General features: G+C 37.2%; 1 protein-coding gene across 1 annotated transcript in view; it reads right to left on the bottom strand.

Moving 5' to 3' along the window:
• LOC133520937 (serine/threonine-protein kinase tousled-like 2) overlaps positions 1–24,352 on the bottom strand; it is a 45,605-nt gene extending 21,253 nt beyond the window's left edge. The window contains exons 1-3 of the mRNA XM_061855646.1: positions 23,858–24,352; positions 13,483–13,568; positions 11,088–11,135 (exon numbers count right to left, since the gene is read on the bottom strand). Of these exons, the coding sequence (XP_061711630.1) occupies positions 11,088–11,135; positions 13,483–13,568; positions 23,858–23,930 (207 nt within the window). The 5' untranslated portion in view covers positions 23,931–24,352. The remainder of the gene's footprint in view (positions 1–11,087; positions 11,136–13,482; positions 13,569–23,857) is intronic.
• Positions 24,353–24,593: the final 241 nt, after the last annotated feature.

Below are 24,593 nucleotides of genomic sequence, written 5' to 3'. Positions count from 1 at the left end.
TACTTGCGACTACCTAGAATATTTTGATATTTTTTATCATTTCTAGCAAACAAGTAGCATATTTTTTACTTATTATTATTAGAATTAGATAAAATAAATTGTATATTATATTTTTTTTATTCAGCTAGTGGGTTTATGTCATCTTGTTTTTCCATTTCGGTATAATGTATAATTTGGGGTTAATAACCTGGTTTTTCTTTTACACCTTTGTCGAATGCTTGAGATATTTGTGCTTTTTTCAACTTACCACACTGCCAATACATTATATGACACTTTGATATGCCAGTGACGGCAAGCCTATGTTTTTAGGGTTCCGTAGCCAAATGGCAAAAAACGGAACCCTTATAGATTCGTCATGTCCGTCTGTCTGTCCGATTCTGTCACAGCCACTTTTTTCCGAAACTATAAGAGCTGTACTGTTCAAACTTGGTAAGTAGATGTATTCTATGAACCGCATTAGGATGTTTACACAAAAATAGAAAAAAAACAATAAATTTTGGGGGTTCCCCATACTTAGAACTGAAACTCAAAAAATCTTTTTTCATCAAACCCATACGTGTGGGGTATCTATGGATAGGTCTTCAAAAATGATATTGAGGTTTCTAATATCATTTTTTTCTAAAATGAATAGTTTGCGCGAGAGACACTTCCAAAGTGGTAAAATGTGTGTCCCCCCCCCCGTAACTTCTAAAATAACAGAATGAAAAATCTAAAAAAAATATATGATATACATTGCCATGTAAACTTCCACCGAAAATTGGTTTGAACGAGATCTAGTAAGTAGTTTTTTTTTAATACGTTATGAAATTAAAAAAAAAAAATTTTTTCATCATACCCATACGTGTGGGGTATCTATGGATAGGTCTTCAAAAATGATATTAATGTTTCTAATATCATTTTTTTCTAAACTGAATAGTTTGCGCGAGAGAACCTTCCAAAGTGAAAAAAAGTGTGTCCCCCCCCCCGTAACTTCTAAAATAACAGAATGAAAAATCTAAAAAAAATATATGATATACATTGCCATGTAAACTTCCACCGAAAATTGGTTTGAACGAGATCTAGTAAGTAGTTTTTTTTTAATACGTCATGAAATTAAAAAAAAAAATTTTTTTTCATCATACCCATACGTGTGGGGTATCTATGGATAGGTCTTCAAAAATGATATTAATGTTTCTAATATCATTTTTTTCTAAACTGAATAGTTTGTGCGAGAGAACCTTCCAAAGTGAAAAAAAGTGTGTCCCCCCCCCTGTAACTTCTAAAATAACAGAATGAAAAATCTAAAAAAAATATATGATATACATTACCATGCAAACTTCCACCGAAAATTGTTTTGAACGAGATCTAGTGAGTAGTTTTTTTTTAATACGTCATAAAATTTAAAAAAAATTTTTTTCATCAAACATATACGTGTAAGGTATGTATGGATAGGTCTTCAAAAATGATAGTTAGGTTCCTAATATCATTTTTTTCTAAACTGAATAGTTTGCGCGAGAGACACTTCCAAAGTGGTAAAATGTGTGTCCAAAGTGGTAAAATGTTGAACAAGATCTAGTAAGAAGATTTTTTTTTAATACGTCTTAAATTGTACGGAACCCTTCATGCGCGAGTCCGACTCGCACTTGGCCGCTTTTTTCTTATACTCTTCATACTTTTCTTCGTCTTTCAGCTTCTGTCTTCCTCTTTTTGCCCTTTCTGCCGCTGATAGAGGCATTGTAGCTCCAAAATACATTAAAATATTTAGTTACTCTCTTTACAGTAGCAATAACGCGATTCACTGTGACTCACGTTACAAGTATCTCAAGTCAAGTATTTCTTTAAAATAACACTTTTGCGGAGAAATAAACCGCGAGAATGACATCATCTAAGCCAAATCATATACTATGTGTTCAATATAAGTTCATTTGTCCAAAGCTTCAGTACAGTAAATGAAAAATATTGTTTTTTGCGTTACTCACGTTACTCAACGACATGAAATTTTCATTCTCCTCTTACATAATTTTCTTTCAACTTATGATAATTGTAATCAAAGTACCGCGTGAATAATTTAATAGACAACAGATAAATAAAGGTTACTTACCTCTTCTTTGCGTAAAAATCAATTAAAGTCGTAATATTTATAATCACTTATTTTACGTTCGTAGTTGATTCCGCAAGCAGCACTTACAATGTCGGAAATTATGACAACCGTTGACTTATTATTGACTTAAGGTTATAAAATTTGTTCTGCTACCCTCATTTTTTATTCTACATTCAGACACATTCTAAATTCAATAGTTTATTTTTTCGTTGTCATGTCCGAGTTACGCGGAAAGACCCCTTAGTCTGACGCGCTCGAGTATTTCTGACGGTCGATTTTTTAAAACTATTTTGACGAGCTGTCCTGGACGCGCGCGCGGCTTTATTTTAAGGACTCATACATGGAGAAGTGAAGGTAGTCACAGAAGGTAATCTGACGGGCTTGATTAACTCCAAAAATTCCCTCTTAGGCTCTCCTATCATAATGTACTCATCGGGCTGGTACAAATCCGAACTTCTCACGTTATTACTTGATTTGATAGATGAGAGTTATTATTTGCTATAGGTACTATCATTCTTACGGAAAGAAGGATAGTATGGGAAACTAACTTCCAAGTTTCGTTGCTCTCATACTCATTTTCCGGGGCTACCTTTCATTATCATTCTTTAGGGCTAGCTCTCCTTTAAAATTTAGGTAAGGACATAAGTCGCACTCGCATCCACTCTACAGTGCCGTCCTCGCATCGGTTTTAAAGCCAACAATGACAATCATAACAATTGCGTAGTAAGCTACCAAAGAAACGGCACGATTGTGATTATTATTGATCAAATGATCATTTGTCCTCTTTTAATACAGGGAAAATCTTTGTTGGTAACTAACTCGGTGTTGGTACTTGGAGATACAAGGAGGTATCTTGTCTTCATACTTTGTAATGTAAGCAAATTGCTAACTCAATTCGTGTTTTAGTAAGGAAGTAAAAATTTGAGCAATTGCGAAATAAAAAGACAACGGCAGTAATACATGTTAACTTTCTTTCTTCAATGTGGATTTCCTATAAAGTTGAATGTAAGTAGTCTATATAGTGACAGTGAGGCGTATCTATTATAATAAATTAATAATTCGCGATTATATTTACTAATCCCAAGAGCACAAAGAACGTTGGGTACGAACTATATTGGTTGATAGGTATGTATACGGACTTATGGCGTCGCATGAAACTTGGTTTAGGTTCGAAGGACAATCAATACTCAGTCACATCTCCGTCCCGCATTCGTTGGAAGCGCAGTTCCGCGGACGCCCAAAATCCCCTCTTCCGGTGCGGTGTGCAGCCGGTTGCCGCGTGCTGTTTAACCTAATTTTCTAGTACGAGGGGTGCAGGTCGAGAGGTGAGGGGGAGGGCTCAGCGCAACTTCAGCCGCAAGTGTGCAGCGCCGACGAGGCGCCATGAGATTCAAACCCCTAGCTTGCAATATTGATTATTCCTAGTGCCGACGCCTTTCCTCATACAACTCATGCTTAACCTATCGAAAACAATATTGGGGTGTGCGTAGTTCTTTATAATAAAACAACACCTGTACGACTCTAATACAACACAAGCGAGCGGCTTTGATGAATTCAAATTTTTGTTCAGTCCCATAACATAATATACTATTATTTATAGAATTTGGATTTGCAAACATAACCCCCGGGGGTTACTAAACGGGTGAATGCCTAATTTATTTGAAAAATATTTTGAGGAAGTGCTTTAATTTAATACATTTTGATTGTTTTTCTGGTTATTTGGTAGCCGGTAGTCGGAGACCTCTATCAGACAATCAACAATATTATGCGTCGAATAATGTCGTAAGTCTTCGTCAAATATGTATCCATCCAAAGATATTGGGCAGACATAAACGTTCTGGTATTTACCCCTGGATATTATGTCAAAGTTCTTGGCCATTTTTTCCATTAATTTAAAAAAATTTAGGCAAGCTCGAAGATGTTTCTCCTTGATAAAAAATTAACCTAGTCATTTTATTCTGATGAATGTTTACAGACTCGAGAGCGACAAGATCTCACAAAAACAAAGAATCTCTCTGAAATAGTAAAACAAAACTAACTCTCAATGAATGTGAGTAGAGTATAGTATATGAGTATGACGTACCTGTCTACACAGTTATAGAGTAATGAAAAAGTACTTAATAACAGCAAGTAAACGAAATAGTAATAAAATAATATTTATAATAGCATGTATCTTACGCATGCGCAACGATCCATTCACAACGTGACGTGTCGCGCCGGCATGACACCGCTCACAGTCCTAGCAACACTTCAAAAACAACCTATGGTTTATTTAGTGAGAATGTTATATTCGAAGTTATGGTGGTTTGTCATAGGGTGGTTGCCAGCACCGCGCCGGCAGCCGCAGTGGGTCAGGCTGGCGCGGCAGGCGGTTCGGGCGGACCTTGCAATGTCGCGGCGGCGTGACGCTCAGCTGACTGGCCGCCCGCCGCCGTCGCGCCACCCGCGTTCATTGCCTCCGCGGCGGCCGATATGAACGGTCGTCCCGTATGTTTGCTGCTAATATAATTTCTACGCTACTAAATACGAACGTTGGAAATGAAACGAATGTGTATTGTGATTATATATCAATATTATAAGTGAGTGCGCAGATATATATAAATTTAGTTGGAGTGTAGTGACGACCGGTGCGAAAGGTCGGGCTGTGTAAATATAACTGCGGAACTGGGCGGTGGAATGAGGTTTGACGGCACATTGTAGCCGAGGCGGGGCGAGGCCGTGTGCGCCATGTTATTATTTCCCTTAGCATCGAATGTGCAAACCGACTGACAACACTGCGCTTTGCCTACTTCTCTTTCTCTCAATGCGCAATGAGCATATTTGTGAGAGACAAGTCGTCTTCCTCGTCTCAAGTCATCATCGGCCTTATTATGCGATTGTCTGATTCGGCCTGAAACTGCACGCTGCTTGGTAACAGTGGATTGTTTAGTGATGTATAATGAAACAAAATTTAACACGTTGATTGGCTAGGTTTAAAGCTAATTTTAACATGCAATGATGTAGCCTTGGATTATCTAAATCTATAAATTTACAATACCTACCTTTTGGATTTCGCTGCTTGGTGAACGATAATTTACAAATATTAGAAAGCACTTGGCAAACTTGGGTTATAAACGTTGGGTATGTTTTAACCCTAAGCCTTTGACAACAAAAATCTCTTGACCGTGTGTTTATTGATCAATGAACCAGGATCACAAATAAAAGATGCACTGGGCACATCCACAAAAATGCGTTGAATTGATATGAATAAAAAATGTCACCTGCTCAATTCCTAAGTGATCGAGACACGTAAGTACAGTCAGCAGCAGAAGTAGCTAATTAGGTAAAGGAGTCAAAATGATCTGCATACGCCCTGTAAGTAACACACGCCTTTACTCTTTTAAAATTAGTTTGTGCTCAGATCATATTCTTTCTGTTGCTAATACTATCTGTAACCGTTATTGCCATCTGGTCATCATCAAGCGTTATAATGTAGCAGACTATACTAAAACTCACGTTCAGAGCGGATTTTTCAGAATCAGGTAGTCCACAGCACCTTATCTACTTACTAGAGGTATACGGCACGTGATTTCTTGCCAAATTACTTTCGCCAGTCCACGTACGATTGTGTAGGTAAAGGGGCCTATTTAGGTTGTGCGTAGTGTAATAGATAAGTGCGATGCCGATTCCGCGCCGCGACTCGCGCCCGCGCCGTGTCACTGACCCCGCCCCGCTCACGATCCTAACTTGCTGCGCATCCTGATGTTTACCGAGCCAAACGCTCTGGCCAACTCGCGTGATTGTGACCTCGAGATCCGTAACAGTTATGCATGATAAGATAGAGAACTTATACTGGTTAGTCAGCGTTTGACGCAGCGACATAAGCTATTGGATTAACACTTGTTATTCAGAAATTCCCGACCGCTACGCACACGTAGCTAGTATAAATCTGACCCAAGATCGCGTGTATTTGCTGCGAGTCTCTGGGTCAAGTTATAGCAGGAGCAAGCCAAGCTCTCAGTGGAGACAAACAGTTTTGTAATAGGCAGCTTACAATCTGAACAGGCCAAACAACCAGCCTTCCGACCAAACCGTTCGCATCATCATAATGACTGTAAGCTACCATATTTAATAATAGTAAAAGTTGCTGTATTTCACAATCGTATAGTATGATAGCATATGATAAAAGTTCTTGTCAGTAGGTAACTTTAGCACCTACGTACTTTGGCAATAAAACAAAAACTGCGAGGATAGGCCTCAATATATCACAATAATTACATACTTAGAATCGAGTCTACGCATTTTAGTTAGGTTAGACCAATGAAAACAGTACGGGTAATTCCGAAAATTATATCATGTTTTCGCAATTATCCGATATTCTGTAGTACCCGAATACATCTTACGGAAATTTGTGACCCAATTTAATTACACTCAAGTCAGTCATTGTTTATTCCTTTTTTACTACTCGTCTACTTATAATCCTCCAATTAGTGAGATATAAATCAGATTAAAATGGTATGCTTTTTTAACCGTAGTTGGTAAGTCTATGACGCTTATGTCTGAGCTGAAATGTTAATTAATACCTATAATTTAATCAATGACTTCGATATTTAAATATAATATTCATTACTCTCTGTATGGAACAAAAGACATCAACGAGCTTCTAACCCAACAGGCCTTCACTTCGTTTTATGCAAGATTTTGAATTTATCTACCTAATTTGAGTAGTTTGTCTACAATAATGACATAATTAGCTTTTATAATCTTGTACTCGTATTCGTAGCGTCATCTAGTAATAGCAGTAGACTATTAAGGGCCACACTAGCGTATTTTGGGCGTCGGCATCGGCATCTAGTCGGCGCTATGGCAAATGACGTCGCTACGCAGTTGCTACAATGTTGCGTCGAGCAGCAGCCATAGAGTTGGATAGACGCCGACGCGCGACGCTCGGGATACTTTAGTGTGGGTCTAAATGCTCTACGTTTTGTCAAATTCCTATAAATATTATCACCCACAATTTTGTTAGAGTCAGACCAAGCTATGTTGGCAGCGATTTTGATAGCCCTGCCTGTGCAAGTGTTAAATAAACGTCATAATTCCATAGATTCTTGACGTTTAAAATAACACTTACACTGTCTAGGTTGTTAAAATCGCAACCAACTTATCTTGGTCTGGCTCTACATCTTTTACAATACACTAAGTTTTTGAAACTAGTTTCAATTCAAAAAGAAAATATCAATAAAATCCAACGTTTCAGCCGCATATTTAAGCTATCATATCTACAACATGCCACGTACTTCATTATTCATTAAACATCAAGCACACCGATAGGTGCCGATAGCGATCGATCATGCAACTCGTCGTCCGTGTACACGTAGGTAAGTATTAGGTATATCCATACGACAGTGCCGTAAGTACTTAAGTTAAATAACTATAAATTTGGAAAAAAGGACATGTGTAATAGCTAAGTATTAGGTAACTAATGTCACGTGAATGCCACTAATGGTTGACGGCATACATAATTGTATTGTTTTCATGCCAAAGGCGTCACTTATCAAGAGATATTGAGACCGTTTTTTTTTTGTTTGTATCGCAATTATCTAATGATTTTTCTAATTAAACTTTCATTTCAAGTCAATACCTGGAGCCTTTAGCATAGACGAGGCGAAAAATGTATGCATGTTTTTGTAGAGAACTGTACCCTAGGCGTATACCTAATTTAATATCGAGCGCGATAGGGAACGTATCGCGGCCACAAATAGGTATGTACGATAATGAATGTTATTCTGTACGCGCTATTTATAAGCTATTTATGCTGGCTGTTGTAACGGAGCTCACGGCGATAAACTCAACTAAATGGAATAAGTTATAACTGGATTTATAAATATTATTGCTAGAAAGTAGCGGTCACGATAACATCGGCAATCATCGAGCCTAATCAGAGCTACGTAATAAATGAACACGAGGGTGAATCGATACCGATATCGACTACACGGGTGTTTGCTGTCAAAAGAATAATCGACATCAAGGTGAGCGGAGCTATAGAGGTAGTCTTTAAATGATAAATGCGCTCCATTATATTTTTTTCTGTTAAAACAAGTTTGTTAAAAATTAACAAAGTAGGTCTAACTCAAACCGAATTCTACTACATGCACATATCTTAAATTTATATGAAACTGGTAAGATATTATTTTCTTAACTTTTGCAGTGGATTATTTCCTGTTAACATACAATTAAGGATACTCTAGCATTGAGTCATTTTATACATACATACATATAATCACGCCTATTTCCCGGAGGGGTAGGCAGAGACCACGGATTTCCACTTGCTACGATCCTGACATACCTCTTTCGCTTCCTTCACTTTCATTACATTCTTCATACACGCTCGTCGGTTTAGGGTGCTCATGACCTGGCCTTTCTTCAGGATTTCCCCCGATTTGATCAGAGAAAGTCCGCCGAGGTCTACCCCTTCCAGCTCCCTCTTCTACTTCTCCCTTATACACTCTCTTTGTTAACCTTCTTTCACTCATTCTTTCGACGTGTCCAAACCATCTCAACATACCTTTCTCAATTTTTGTCACTACATCTTCATTCAGTCCACACTTTTCCTAATTCTATCTTGTAATTTTACACCACACACACTTCTCAATGCTCTCATTTCCACTGCATTCACTTGACTCTGATGTTTCTTCTGCTATACCCAACTTTCGCTACCATACATAAGTGTAGGCACCAACACCCGTCTATGCACAGCCAACCGTGCTTTTTGCGACACCTTCTGGCTGCTCATAAAAGCGTTGAGTGCTCCATTCACACGATTTCCAGCATTCACTCTCCTGTCAATGTCTTCATCATGTTTACCGTCCCTAGTGAACAAGGTTCCCAGATACACAAACTCTTTCACTTGTTCAACTCTTTCTTGACCAATCAAAACTTCACAGTTTGTCATACTTTCTCCCTTTTCAAATACCATTTGAGTCATTTTAAAATAAGATATTTAAATATATCTTTAAAATATCATTATAGATCGTGTCATTCAAGACGACACGTGCCTTGACTCGTATTGCCATGTTATTAAAGATTAGACTTGACAAATGGATGACACGAATTATATCATTGACTCAGTTTTACATCACCTCTATCGTCGGCGGAAAGTCTTATTAATTTATTGGATAACATAAAACTCTTGTAAGATATTCATATCCCTTGACGCACATCACGTTGTTGTTATACGTAAAAATGAACTAATAACGTATAATGTTACTCTATCATCGGCCGGAAAACTTATTAATTGATTTCATAACATAAAACTCTTGTAAGATATTCATATCCCTTAACACACATCACAACATACGTACAACTAAAGTAATAATTTATATATTTTAAGTTTAATGCTTAAGTGAAAGTTAAAGACATTCCTAACTGTTTAATTTTGTGTTGTTTGGTTTTTAGAACAATAAAAAAATGGGAATATCAAATGTGCTACATTTATAAATCAAACCAATGACGCGTCTTAATAATCAATCGCAACTCTCTTAAATCTGAAAGCTATTCTAGTAATTATTGCAGAAATAAATATTAGGTGCAAAGGTGCAAAGCTGAATCAGTGGTCCTCTCTATACATCTTTTCAATGATTCAGTTTGCCGCCACGCCGTTTGTTCACAATAACTGTCTGTAAAATGTATTCGATCCAATCTGTTATTTACTTATTATATATCCAGGTAAATATTAATTTCTATGATTTAAGAGGCTGTCAATACCTAAAGCGCGCACACTGTCTATTTGTATCGGAGTAAATGAGATAGCACTAAGCATAAGAAAAATATTTAAATAAAAAAAAGTAGATTATTAGTGTAATATTTTACTCAACCAAGGTTTAGATATAAATGTTTTGAAATTATGATTTTAATTGCAGATCCATAAGTCAAAACAATAAAGACATAAAACCGTTTAATTGTGATTTTAAGACCAATCTTAGCAATTATTTTCTATCGAGCCGATTTCGTTCAATCATGTATCGAGTACAACCACGGTCTTTGAAATATAATTAATATGAATATATATTTTTCTTACTTGACTAAAACAAATAGTCTTTCTTAAAAAACTGTTTAAGTAACATCAATTTCAAAGACATTGGGTGTTGAAAGCCTCTTAACAATTTTAGGCGTTAGGTAATTTTGGGGGTTATAAAAGTAAGCATTTTATAGTTTATCCTTTAGCGTAAGTAAAATCATTCAATCAATCAAATAATCCTGCATTTGTGGACTCATTGTGAGAGCTTTTCATAATCTGTAAGTTTGTTTAAACGTATCAATAGCCGTATCAAAAGTCGATATAGAATTAATCACCTACCCACCAGTGGCGGCGCGTCACAAATATTCGTAGGGAACCCGGAGCTGACTTTGCTTCCCTTTTTTCCATGAGCCGATCGTGAAAGTACTCAACGGGCTAAAATTAGACAAGCCGGTGGGAATCGAGTTCTTTGAACGGTCCGCCACTGCTACCCACATAACTATAGATATCTGATAGATCAAAAGAAGGTAAGTAAACTGAGTAGGTACCTACGTGTATCAGTTGATATTATGAAATGAAACATAACAAGCTTGCTCTAAATCAGGAGTTCCGTAGCCAACCAGCAAGGGATGTGCACTCTGAATGAAGCTTATCATTTGTACTAATAAAGAAAAACCTTTTCATTTTTTCGTCTATGACCTCCACAAAATTTGAGGGGCCGGCGGAAAAGTATCTACGCAAAAAAGCTCAGAAACCCCTGCACTACATTTTTTTTCTTAACAAGAGCTTGCTGTACAACAGGACACTACATATTCGTAGAGGATATTTCATATTTTCCTAATTTAAAAGGCAAGCTCACTAACAGACATGCTGTTGCTATGGCATACGGCGGCGATACCAAGTATACCAACCCTCGGGTATAGCAACCCACCTAACAAGTCAAAGGTATTTCTCAATAGATATAAAATGTAGCTTACAGATGGGCTGTAGATATGTAAATAGATAACTCACCGCCTTGTAATCGGGGGCCCGCTGGGTTTCTATCTCCCCTGCGCTGACCTGCAAACAGGCGTCACTGCGCTCAGTCCACGCTTGCAAAATGCAGCACATGATTCATACGCCTACCCATAAAATATCATGAGTATTTCATTACCTAATTACGTATACAATGTATCATACATAATATACATGTCTACGTATTACGTGGCACTAGTGACAGAAACAATAGATAGTTACTTTTGGTCGTACCCCACCCCACCCAACCAACCTGATCAAGGTATGTCACATAATGTCAGATCCGCGCTAAACCTCATCATCATTCCCTTGTCCAATCCATAACTATCAAAAAACCACGTACGTAATTTTAATATGATGATAGTCAAAAACTTGAAAAACAGATTTAAAACTAAGGTGCCGAGTTACCGGTAAAGTTTTTGTAGGTCGATAAGTCAGAAATGTATATTAGCTGGCAGGCAGACTATTTATGTCTGCCGCCATCTTGTCGTTCGAGTGACGAAATGCTAGCTTACATACCCACTCGCATCGCAAATCGCAACCACCAATGCAAGCGATCAATAACGCGAATCAAATTAGCATTTGTTACTCCTTAATGAGGTATAAAATCGTAAAAACGATGATTTTATTTCAAGGTGACCATGTTTTATTTTAATTACAAGTATCACGATACTGACAAAATCTTTAAGAACAAAAGAAAAACGTGATCAATAACGAAGATCATTTGAATAACAAATACGTAAGTCGGCGAGTGGTAACAATCCGATAGCCTGACTGAGCCTGGCCCGGCCAAGTGTCGCCACGCAGGACGAAACGGGGAAATGACTGGCGGGTGGAAGGGCGGAGGTGAGACATAATGGAATTACATATCTACCACATCACAAACTGCCCTGATATTACCACAGCATACTTCAACCATCGACTCAGACAAACCAGTGTAAATGTTATCTCGAGATCGAGTACAACTGTATGAAATTAAAGATGACACATAAATTGGTTTTCCCGAGGCGATGTGCACGGCACGGAGAAAAATGAGAATACATGGCTTGAGATCACAATGCGCACATAGGTATATACGCCGCAGTATGCTTCGAAGCGGCCGTGTCGAAGCCAGGTGGGCTAACACAATCTAAACCTACTGTTGTGATTTGTGCATGATCACGGTTTTCTATCTGAGTTTGAGAAATATCACCTGCTAATTAATTGGCATGCCTGTTTACGAAAGCAACAAGACCAATGAATGTAATTTACTTGGAATGTATGACCCGATTCATTGTTGCTATTGCGTTGCTTGAAGTAGTTTGATGGTATGTACCTACCTATTCAAGAATAACAAATATTTGCAATCTGCTCAGGCATATGGGTAGTGTTGTCGCGAATCGCGGCCATTTTCATTTATAACACGTAAGCGTAAACGCGGGGCGGCCATGATCGAGTGACGTTAGCCAGTTTTTAATACCGACTGATAAACCAGATGGCATAACTGAATTACTGAACCGATATAACGATCGGAAAAAATATAACAAAGAAATTGAATAAGATTTTACACAATTCAACCATTTTACACACAAGTCGTGAGTGTAAAAGTTAGTGTGCACTCACGTCGGATGATCGAAATGTCATCTTCCTCATTGAAGTACACAAACACACCATACAGACAACCATATACAATACAACTTATTCCATAGGCATATTAAGTATTGTTGCTAGTGAGTAGTTAACGGGGCTCTTTGGGATGCACTAATACATTGACAACGAGACCATGCTTTTATTTTGGATCTTTTTAGAGACAAAGACGCTTGTTACGCACAAAAAACCCCTCTGGAGTTGCATACATTACAGTTTAAGATGCCTGCTCATCAAGGGCCTACCTAAAAATTACTGCCATCTGTACTTCTGGCCAAAATAAAACTAATAGCCTTCTTGGCATTATGTACATACAGCCATACACTGATATTCAGAATAGTAGTGTTTTGACGTTTGCGGGTGAGCTAAGAATTTCATAAGACGGTATGTTATCAGTTATCAATCTATTAAGTTTTAGTGAGTTCAAATACTTTTATTTTCATGGTTCTTCTCATAAACATGTTCAAGGTGCCCAAATTGGAAAATATTCATACAAGAATTGGAAAGTCAACAGTAACTGTAGGCCTGTTTTCTCACGATGTTTTCATTTACCAACAATCTAATACATAGTAAATGAATACCTATATCAAATATTCCTTAGATTTGACAGACGTTTATGAAGAACGCCATCTTTTAAACCCTATTATGGAAATCAAAAGACTAAAAATCATCGGCGTAGCATTTTCAGAAGAGTAACGTTTGTAAGTGACGTAAGTAGTACGCTTTAGAAGCATAAAAAGTGTTGATCGTAGTAGTTCTATCTAACCTTGGCGCCTAGGAAGCGCGCTTCCAGCAGCTCCTGCTTGCGAGGATCCAGCGCCGCCTGGAAGTGCTCCATCTTGACGCCAACACCTGCAACAAAATTATGGCATAAGTATGTTATGTATACACTGCAATCGACGCGTACATCGCATTTGTAACCACATTATAATCACTATACGAAAATACTTAATTACTCAATTAAAGCTTTTTGTATCAATACGAATTTGAAGATAATCTACTACACAGCGTATTAAACCTTAGATGAGTTGGACATTTGCGAATCTACACAGAAAGTAATGTCTTCTATAGAGATCTTCTGTAGAGATTCTACAGGTAGAGAAAGTTCTAATGCCGGCTGTACACACCCGTTGAAAGCCTCTCACCGAGAGTCTTGGCAACGTTCTGATCCAATTGGAGAAGCACTAGACGAGACGAGAAAAAGCCAGAGAAGAGAGCTGCATGTACTCACTCATTCTCTGGCCGAGTCTCGGGGTGTCTTGACGAATGTGTACAGCCCGCATTATACTTGTATTCCCCACCCTATCCTATCATATCCTTCTATTTTTAAATCAAAGGTACTTATGTAGTCCCTAATGACACGTATATAAATTTATATAGAAAGTTGTTGACATACTTATTACCATGTATAAGAGAAGCGGTAAATGTAATTACTGGTGCATAGGTACTTTGCCTCTCTACTATTAAGTAGTAGTACAGGCGTAGAAGCGTAGAACTGGTGCAAAACCCGCAAAGATTGGTATGACATGGCATATGGTACAGTCAAGTGTAAAAATATGGGTGCACACATGTTACGGCGACTTGACGCAGTCGGCCATTACAATCTAATAAAAAAATTGATGACAATGGTTTCAACGTTATTTATTATTATTAAAAAAAAAAAAAATAAGTAATCTGTAAGTATATTAATCCCACCAAAATCATTTTCATGTAAAATGTTGCAAAGACGAAACCATACGGCTCGCTCTGTCAAAAAAATATCAGATCTCATGAAGTTTTAAGCTTCTAACTCTACAAACCCTAACTTCACAAACTCTACACCTTAGTGAGAATTTTGCCTTGGCCATGAGGCAACTGTCACATCGCATGGGCGTTAGGTGAAAGAAATATTTACTTACTGTTCATTACTTTTCTTTGATACAATAGTTCTTTTAGTAACCTTGTGTTAGCCAGTATTAATCGAATTATAAAGATTAATTTGAGGACCATTTCAATTTAATACGCTCTTGTTTTTTCTGGGCCGAATTGCTTAATAGTTGCGTAACTAACGTAACTACGACCAACCTATAACAAAAAGGTGAATAGTGAATAAAATTTTCACGTTACGCCCATGTGAATGTGACTGACATATTTACATTTAGCCTGTTTCACCAATTTGACCAATTTACGAAGGACAATAAAGAATGTGCAATCAACATTTCATGTGTGTTCTAGTATGTGCAATTGTGTAGTGTGTGATTCTATTCCAAATCCTTACAGCTCATAATGGTTTAACAAGACAAGAGTGAAAATTTATGAACCATCCAAAAATCGTTCAATTAGCAAATGAAAATGGTAAATAAGTTGACATTAAGCTGATGTGAAATATGATGATAATTAAATTATTTTAACGCAGATATTAAGAGTTAAGTAATGAGATAAAATAACCAACTCGGCATTTGTAAGATTGTCGTGATAGTGCTCAAGTAATCTGATCTTTTAGTGTTAAACTAACATACTTACATAAATTAATTAAGATAAAAATTAGTTTAGCAATTACATTTTGATGAGAAAATGAACGACGTGTAAATCGGATGATTATGCTGTTAGTGTATTTCGCGCTGGCGATAAAATTAATACTATAATTTATTAAAGCTGACACAGAGGCCGATAACTCGTTAAACCAACTCGGCAGGTTTAACCGCATGAGAGCTACAATGTTTTCACAAAATAATCATTGTTTTCGCACTTTAGCGGCAGTTTTGCGTTAAACAATCGAATTGATTGTGTTGAGCGCAAATGGAATTCCGTAAACGATCGCAAATGAACACAGATACTGATCACAGTTATCACTTCAGCTCTAAGTGTACTGGAAAATTTTATTATAGTCAGACCATGATAAGTTGACAGCGATTTTGACACCCCAGATAGTGCAAGTGTTATTTTAAACGCCAAACTTCTATGAAATTATGACGTTTACATTATTTACGTTTGCATTAACACTTGCACCGACTGACTGGGCTATCAAAATCGCTGCCGACTTAGCTTGGTCTGACTCTAGTAATAAAACTAATCTATAAGCAATAGATCGTAACTAAGTTTAAGACAAGAAAACGTTCCTTACAGATTGGGGTTAATTAAGAAATGATTTTCCGAAAATCAGCAATAAGAAATAAAAATAATTGGATTTTCGATTGGCTTCATCCAGAAATCCTGTGACACTTTATAGAGGCCGGAGTGGGTCGGAAAAATATCACCTATGATCATGATCACGATGGGAGATGGGGGGGTGACATAATATCACGTATTTTTTTGTACAAAGCACAATTTAATTAAGAAAAAAGGAAAAGTAATAACTCAAAACTATGAAACTATTTAGCACTGAGTATAGTTTATGCAAATGAAATGCATTGTGGGTGAATTCAGTGTTAACATAGTACTACATGGTGATTGGTCACCGATGGCGACTCACATGTCTCCAATTTTATTTATTAAAATGTATAACAATTATATACATAAACGCAATATTTCAGGGTCAAAATAGCAATTTTCCTGATCTTCCATACATACTAATGTAATGTAACGTCACATTACAATATCATTTTGTTATATTAGAGGCGTTTCAATCGTCGAGTGCGAGTGGCAGACTTTAACTCTCATTTCTGACCTTTGTGTTGCCTAAATGCCATGAGTCCTATATAGTTATATGATCCACAGGAAAATCAAGATCTATTGACATTATTTACAAAAAACTGTCAAGTAGCCAATTCTAACGCTTACCTATATGAAATATTTCTACATTATATTCTATTCACCTTACCTGGTGGTGTTTATCTACATTATAACCTTATACTGCATGTTTGTAGTTTTTTAGCGCTCCACGTAAGTTGACAATAGCGATAACGTGTCAACAACTACTCAAATGCATTCAGTGATTACGTGATGTTTAGCATAGTCTAAAAGGTTATTTATAAGGTTGTGTATACCGTCATAGAGGAACGACTTTATAAAAATATGATGTTATAGGTATTATATGCGATAAATATATAAAGGTAAGAGCGAGCGAAATTATTTTCCTAATGCTAATATCGATAATAATGCTTTGAATTTAGTTTTAAGTTTCTGAGTAAAACGAGCTAAAATATTGACATTAGGGTTACGGTTGGTATTGAAAATTAATGAGTAGAGTTCTTTTGTAATTCGCAATTTAGCGATGCAATTGCGAAAAAAAAGATGAAGAAATCTGCTTTTTTGTATCGGTTATCAGCTCTAATCAACGAATTCTTACGTTTTCGGCATGTTAATAAAATAATGTAAAGAAAGAATTGCGAAAGCGGGTTGCGGGCAGAGGGGCCGGGGTTTTGGCGCAGTATCTGGAGCAGACAGTCGAGTTGAGAGTTAGGTAGGTACCTACGATTATGTAGGTATACGTATGTATATGTTCAATGTACATATCGATCGCCTCCCCGGGCCACTCGCCACTATGATCTCACCTCCATCCCCCGTCCCGCATCCCTCAGAAGCCTATGCCCTAGCCAACAACGAATGACTGTCGTCGACGAGTACTGCTTCTACACATTTCGCGGGATATGACGCCTTTATTCTCAACAAAAACGCGGACAAAACACGAAGCATTTTATCTGACAACGGTGTTTTTTTTAATAATATAAACTGAAAAATGTATTTTATCTATACATATGTTGTTTATGTTCATTAACTGTGCTGTAAATTGTCGTTTCTAAAAGCACACAGCATACGTGATAAGTATTAAATCAGCATACGTACTACCTACCTACTCTTTATGCATGATATTTTGTACTGTTGTTTTCCTATGTCAAACTTTTCAAAAGTTAAACTGCAATGTAACATTGACGGTTTTTTTTTTCTTTTCGCTGACAACGTGCACCTAATATCTTTCCCGGTTACATCGTTTAGGAGCCAGGGATCTATGTTTATGGGAACCTAAATCACAAAAATAGGCGTAGGCACTGGATTTTACAATATCAGGAATAGGCAAAAATATGGTGTTTGAAGATGAGTCCGTTTTTGCGCGATGTTTTCCTTCCTCCACCGAAGAACAACTTGTAAATATTTACTAAATAGCGCAAAGGATATCTAATTATTTATAGTTTATTGCACAAAATAAAGTGACTTAATTATGTTTTCAAAATCATTAAATATTTATCACGTCGTTTCTTTGCGGTATGGTACCCAAAGATTACTAGGAAGAGTTAGCTATTTAGCGATAAGACCGTAACATACTGATATGTATTTTAATATATGTATGTATATGTATTTATATATCTTTTTTATTTATATTTGTATATGATAATTATATTGTTTAGTTTTGTGTTTATTCTGTGTGTATTTTTTTTTTTAATTCCGCTACCTAAAGGTTGTCTGGAAGAGATCGCTTTTTAGCGATAAGACCGCCTGTTGTTTACCTCTTCTTTATGTGTTGTATTATTTGTACTGTTTCTGTATTGAGGTGTGCAATAAAGTATATTTGTATTGTATTGTATTGTCTGGCCAATTAAGTTTTGTGTATTGTTCTTCCTTTCATGTGAAATTCTCAGCGGAAATTCCTAGGCATATCGTGAAACGCCGCCTCACGCAGGCGGAGGCCGTATCACTGGGTTAATGCTTCCTAAATGTTGTTGATATTATTACTTATTATGTGACCTAGGAGAAGATCATTTACTTATATTGTGTACAATTGTAGATCTACATTATCCACAATATCAAGCTCCATTAGGTTTTCACTTTGAATAAAATTTTAGGCTGTCAATATTATTTACTTTAAAATAGCAGATAAGTATTATCGTTTCCAGGCTCGTCTGCTTGATAAAAATTTGTTTGAAATAACAGATTTCCAAAGTGGCCCAAAAGACAACTAACTATAGTCTTAAGCCACGAAAAAGGAAGGTTGCACTATTATGTATATGTAGTTAATGTTCCAGTTCAAGTGCATTTGTAAGTATATTTCAGACTATGCACGGCGCGAGGAACGAAGCGCAACTTTAACAAGTCTCAAGAAACCCGACTCCGGTGAAATCAATACGTTAGCTTATGGCGCAGGTTTTATGGCTAACGTTTACTTCGAGACGGTGCTGACATTGAGGGACACAAGGAAAAACAAACTCCTTTCTAAGGAATGTTTTCATACATGTATTTTTGTGAATTTATATGCGACGCCGAAAACTTATTATTTCATTCTAGTTAGCTCAAAAAAAATATAAGTTTAAAACCCTTTTCAATCAGTTGCTTATTATCTCCACCAAGATGCTATACGAAGAGGTAAAATAATAAATAACCGATTTCAAACTTTCCATACTATAAAATTTAGAAAAAACTCACCAAAGAGGACCAGTGCAACGCCGCCCTAAATCTATATTACCCAGTCATAAGCTTTACTTTTTGACGAATATGGTAACTTATTGTTTTTTGATGGGGTACGTAAACAAGCCGTGTATAATGCGTGTATATAGAATGCGCTCTTGACATCAGCTACTGACAGTGATCAGTGATATGTTTGCATGGCGATGGACGGCTGTATGCAGTAAATGTCAGAGGTTTTGTGAGAGATTGGATGATAGTTGTTCAACTGTATGTAGTCTTATAAATGTATAATAATACTGTAAATGTACTTAACTTTCATGGCGCATTAGTTACAAACTGTAATGTCATGTAAACGTGTTTTCAATAAATAATGGTGATAAACTTACATTATTCAAAACATAGATTAGATTAAAAATGAAATAAGATAGGCCCATTGTTTAAAGCTCATGGTATCTCAAGTCTTAACTGGAATGTACTACCGTGGTATTTATTATTATTTTATGGTATAAAAAGATTTTGTTTGGAGTCAGTACAGTGAACCCTGGATAACTGAGACTTCAAGGGACCTGTCAATTTGTCTTACCTTAAGAGGCCACCACCCAGGTTCCACTTACCCAGGTTCTCAGTTAGCCAGGTATAAATAAATTTCTCTCTCATTTACAAAGGGTTCGATTAATAGTGTAAATATTTTTTTCGAATTTATTTTTAAAGATTCTACAAAAGCTATATTTTGTCACATCAAATTTGCGTCTCACTATTTTAATAAATGGAAATAGTTTTTCATGTTACTTATCAAGATTTAAGCCTTTGTTTCATTCGGTTCTTATCTGCTTTAATTTCTTGTCTTTTAATTATTCATATAAGAATAAGAATTCAAGTTGGAGACCCTCTACATCTCTAAGGATAATTTAATGTTTTTTTTTTTTTACATTTTATCTCTGACACTTAAAGACTTATACATCTCTAAAGAATTTTAGTATTTGTTGGTTTTATTTTTTATGATAGTTTTTTTGTGTAATTTTACATTTAGAGACACTATACATCTCTAATAAAGTATATATTATTTCAGCCATTCCATATTTGTAATTGTACTCTGTAATTTTTAATCGTTTGGAAAAATTGACATGTAAAAGTGGCACTGTAGCCTATTTGCTTAATAAATGTTTGCTATTTGATATTTTAGCTATTTAAACTAAGACAAAAAAGACAATAAATCTTGAAGACCTTTAGACACAATTAATAAAATACGGAATTTGTGGGTAAGGATGGCGTTCCACCTGTCCAATTTCTTGGTCCAATGTTTGCACATTGGATAAAGAAATTAGACAGGTAGAATACCATCCTAAAGTAAGAATGAGTAAAAAACGAGAATTGATCTGGAATAGTCCTAGTTAAAGAGGTCATAGATTGACGTTATCACAGATACAGAGGTCGATTTCTGTAACATTCTAAAAAAATCAATTGAGCAAAAGTATTCTTGCAATTATAGTCTCAGTAAAAGAGGTAAAAATACACTCTTTGTGTAGGTAAATGTGACTTTAAAATCCAAAATAGTAATCTCAGTTATAGAGATCTGTTTTGTCTCACTAACAGAGGTAATTCACTGCTAAAGTGTCCGGACCGCACCATGACGTCCAGCTATGGAGGTGTCTCACTTATCCAGGTCCCATTTAACCAAGTTTCACTGTACTAGGTACACTGTGTAGGGTACCTATACTTGAAATAATGAAAGACTTAAACATAAATGCAAACTAACATCAGTATAATACTTAATGTTAAATTAAATTATAAACAAAAGTAAGGTTATTCTGTAAACTGGCGGACATCCTCAAACCCGTTAACATTCCACAATGCCTGAAAACTCGCCTCTTTAACCAATGTGTCCTGCCCACCATGACCTACGGTGCCGAGACATGGACGCTCACTTAGGAGACTGTGCATAAAATTCGAGTGGCACAGAGAGCCATGGAGCGCGCCATGCTCGGCATCAAACTTCAAGACCGAGTGAGGAATGTTGAGATTCGACGTCGCACCAAGGTGCAAGACGTCAGACACGTCATTACCAAATTAAAATGGAGCTGAGCGGGACATGTTGCCAGGCAGAGTGATGGCAGGTAGGCCAAAATGCTAACGGAATGGTGGCCGCTTTCAGACGAAAGGAGTGCCTGGCGTCCGTTGGCTCGTTGGGTGGACGACATTCGGAAGACTGCGAGTCACTTCTGGATGAGACTGGCTCGGGACCGGGATAAGTGGCGTACTAGAAGAGAGGCCTATGCTCAGCAGTGGGCGATAAAAGGCTGATATGATGAAGGTTATTCTAAAGAACTTCGAACAAAAATAAATATTTTTCTTATTAATCTTATGATCTAATAAATACAACCTCTGCTATGCTAAACGTATAGTTAACTTATTATAGATAATAATAATGATTTTATTTTATTTTTACGGTGAGTGCCGCAAGACGGGCGAGGATCGGGTAGGCCCAGACGGAGATGGCGGGACGACCTGGACGCATATCTCAACGACTGGCCGGATATTGCTCAAAACCGAGACGAGTGGAAATCGAGGGGGAGGCCTTTGCCCAGCAGTGGGACACCGTATAGGCTTATAATAATAATTTTACCTCTAAACCTCTTGATCTCCCTCGAATTTCTACATGTGCTTTTTTGGAAATCTTTTTCTTTTGTTATTTAAAATTCATTAAACCCTAGTATGATAATATTTTTAATAGGTGTATTTTACCGATTATTGTCGAACAAATACCTTTATGATACATAGCTGTCTCACTCTAAATAAATATAAATTAGATACCGTGATTTTTTGTGGTGTCTCCCGAGAGTGTTACTTTTAGTGACATCGAACATGTTAAAAACTTCCAAGTCAATAAAAAATTACGCGATTTTTTTACTGTACTGTCCCCTAAATACGAAGTGTATGTAATATGTTCAAACGATTATTTTTAGAATGTATTCAACAGCCATAATATTGTTATAAAATTATTGCAGGTTTTCTAGCACTGTTTATTAACACACCGTTTATGGTATTAACGATTCATATAGATAACTCGTATACTTTAATCATTTAATGTTTAGGATCACATATTTTAATGAAGGAAACTGTAAGTCTATAACATAAGTAACTACTATTGTATTTAATATAACAATACAAGACTGTTTGTTTCTGAATAAAATAAAAAAATATGTTAGTGATGTTATACATGTCATAAATTTCATAACTGTTGTCTCCTGGGCCACGATGCAAAATAACAACTAGCTACTTATAAGTTTTTGATTTCAAGGTCCGCTGTAAACATTCGAATTTCAGTATTTATCGAACTCAAGCACAACCAATAAAGCTTAACCATAAGAAGTAAGAGAACTATACATACATACAAAAAACTATCTTCACACTACTTAAGTTGTTTTAAATGGCTCTTACAATAGCGATAATAATAACAATGCAAGAAGTGGATGAGCTCACGATGCATTAAAGGACGACCGATACTCAGGTAGAAATTTTCCGATAACCACAAAAAATACGTAGGTCATTATGTAAAGACATGAATGAAGTGCAGACCAAAGTCGACGGCAAACCCAGTTTGTACATCATTCCGGATGACTTGCCTGTATGATGTTTTATGTATTTTAACATTAGGTAATAAATTGTCTTCTCTATTGTCCGCAACGTAGGTATTATTTATTGCATGTTCGTAGTTTACTAGTTTTACAACCTTTATTTAAGGTGGTAAAATTTATTAACCCTAATTTATTAATCGTGGTTCTGTTCAATGAGAGGTTTTGCATGACCTGACTATAATTAATATGGAAACAATGAGACGAGACCTAAGTTCATGTAATAAATAAAGCACTATAAGTAACAAGTGAGCAGGAGTAAACTCTACATCATTATTGGATGGTTAATGGAGAGTTGTAAGCACTAATAATGAATGCTTAACGAACTGCACTCTCTAGTGCTAAGCTGGTGTAAATAGGGCATAACGGATGGAAACGCACATTCAGGTAACAGTTGCCAACTACTACCTTAAGCCTTTCTCCACAACTGTATCTTTATTTGTTATAAGTAATAACATGTACCGTTTCAAAGCATTTGAGAAGGCAATTAATAATTATTGTCGGTTTTTAGACTCTTTTGGTACATAATAATAATATCGCGCAAAATAAATACCAATCCTGGACAAATATTTATTTCCCATACCTTGAGGTCTCTCTACTAATATAATCGTTAAAACCTATTTACAGGCGTTGATCATATCCCATAAAACAAACATACAAGTCCTAAGCCCGAATCTTTGGTTTACCTGTCGCATATCCAAATGTTAGTCGCTAACAATAATATTTTTATTATTTTTTAAAATCTACGAAGCCAAAGGTCCGCCAAATACCTATTCACTCAAAAGCAGTTTTAATTAACAAAAGTTGTTAAATACTTACTACTACGACGTAGTAAGTATCAAGTTATGATATCTAATAACATAACAAACGGTGTATAAGTGCCGTGTCAGACGGAACAGCTGATCGCGAGCATGTTTATTCAGATGGAACCAGCGTATCGCTCGCCGACGTTCACACACATACCAATGCATGACCATCAATAAAAGGTTATGGCTCTTTAAGCAATTGATATTTAGGGTCTGATTAGTGGGCTAAAGTTGGAAACGAGCAACGCGCGCAAGGTGTTTATATGACGGTGTGTGGTGTATGCGTGTGTGACGCGTGGTGTTGTGTTTGTGTTATGGTGACGCGTGCTGGCGCGGCAAGTGGCAGCAGCAGGCAGACGGCCCGCGGACGTCCACAGAAACCCACCCCTGCAGCGGGAGTTGCGGCGGCCGCGCTCGCTCGGACGATCGTTCATCGTGAACGCCTCCTTGAAATGCATCTTCCAACACCTCTCCGCACCGCATCCACATTCACGTGTAGCATCAGCACGCCAAAACACAATCCGCTCACTGTCACCAACACCCGTCCGATAAACAAGTAGCGACTACCCGTCAACCGCCGTGATCCGCTCTGGTTACATTTCCCGGAACGAGTCGCATTTTCATTTTCGAACACCGGCGACGAGCGAACAAAACGTTTGATAGGCGCGAACCGACGGTCGACCTCGGGCGCGGACTGGCGCGCGATGCGAACGGCCGTCGCCGCCTCCGCGCGAGACCGGACCTCGCGTCTCGGGGCGAGGATGCGGGAATCGGCTTCGGCGCAATACCCGTCACGAAAATAATAGGAACAGCGAGTGCACCTCAGAGTGGCTCGGAGGCGCGACGCGACGCGGTCGGTGCGAGCGAGACGCGGATAAACACCAGACTGTTTACTTACGGCGCTCGAACGCGGGGTGCGGCCGGCGGGGGGCCGCCTGCAATCCGCGCGCTGCAATTACTGCCTGTAGCCGCTGACGATTACATCCTAACTCCCATTGCAATTAAATAATATTACAAACCCAACCTGCAATCCCTCAACCTCAACCCATACTAACACTTATTTTCAATCTCAACGTTCATGAAACTCACACGAAACAGGAAGACCTACTTTTTCGTTCCCA

The sequence above is a fragment of the Cydia pomonella genome, chromosome 9, assembly GCF_033807575.1.
Source record: "Cydia pomonella isolate Wapato2018A chromosome 9, ilCydPomo1, whole genome shotgun sequence".
NCBI classification, from domain to species: domain Eukaryota; kingdom Metazoa; phylum Arthropoda; class Insecta; order Lepidoptera; family Tortricidae; genus Cydia; species Cydia pomonella.
Note: the sequence above shows the minus strand (reverse complement) of the source record. Positions and strands in the feature narration are given on the sequence as shown.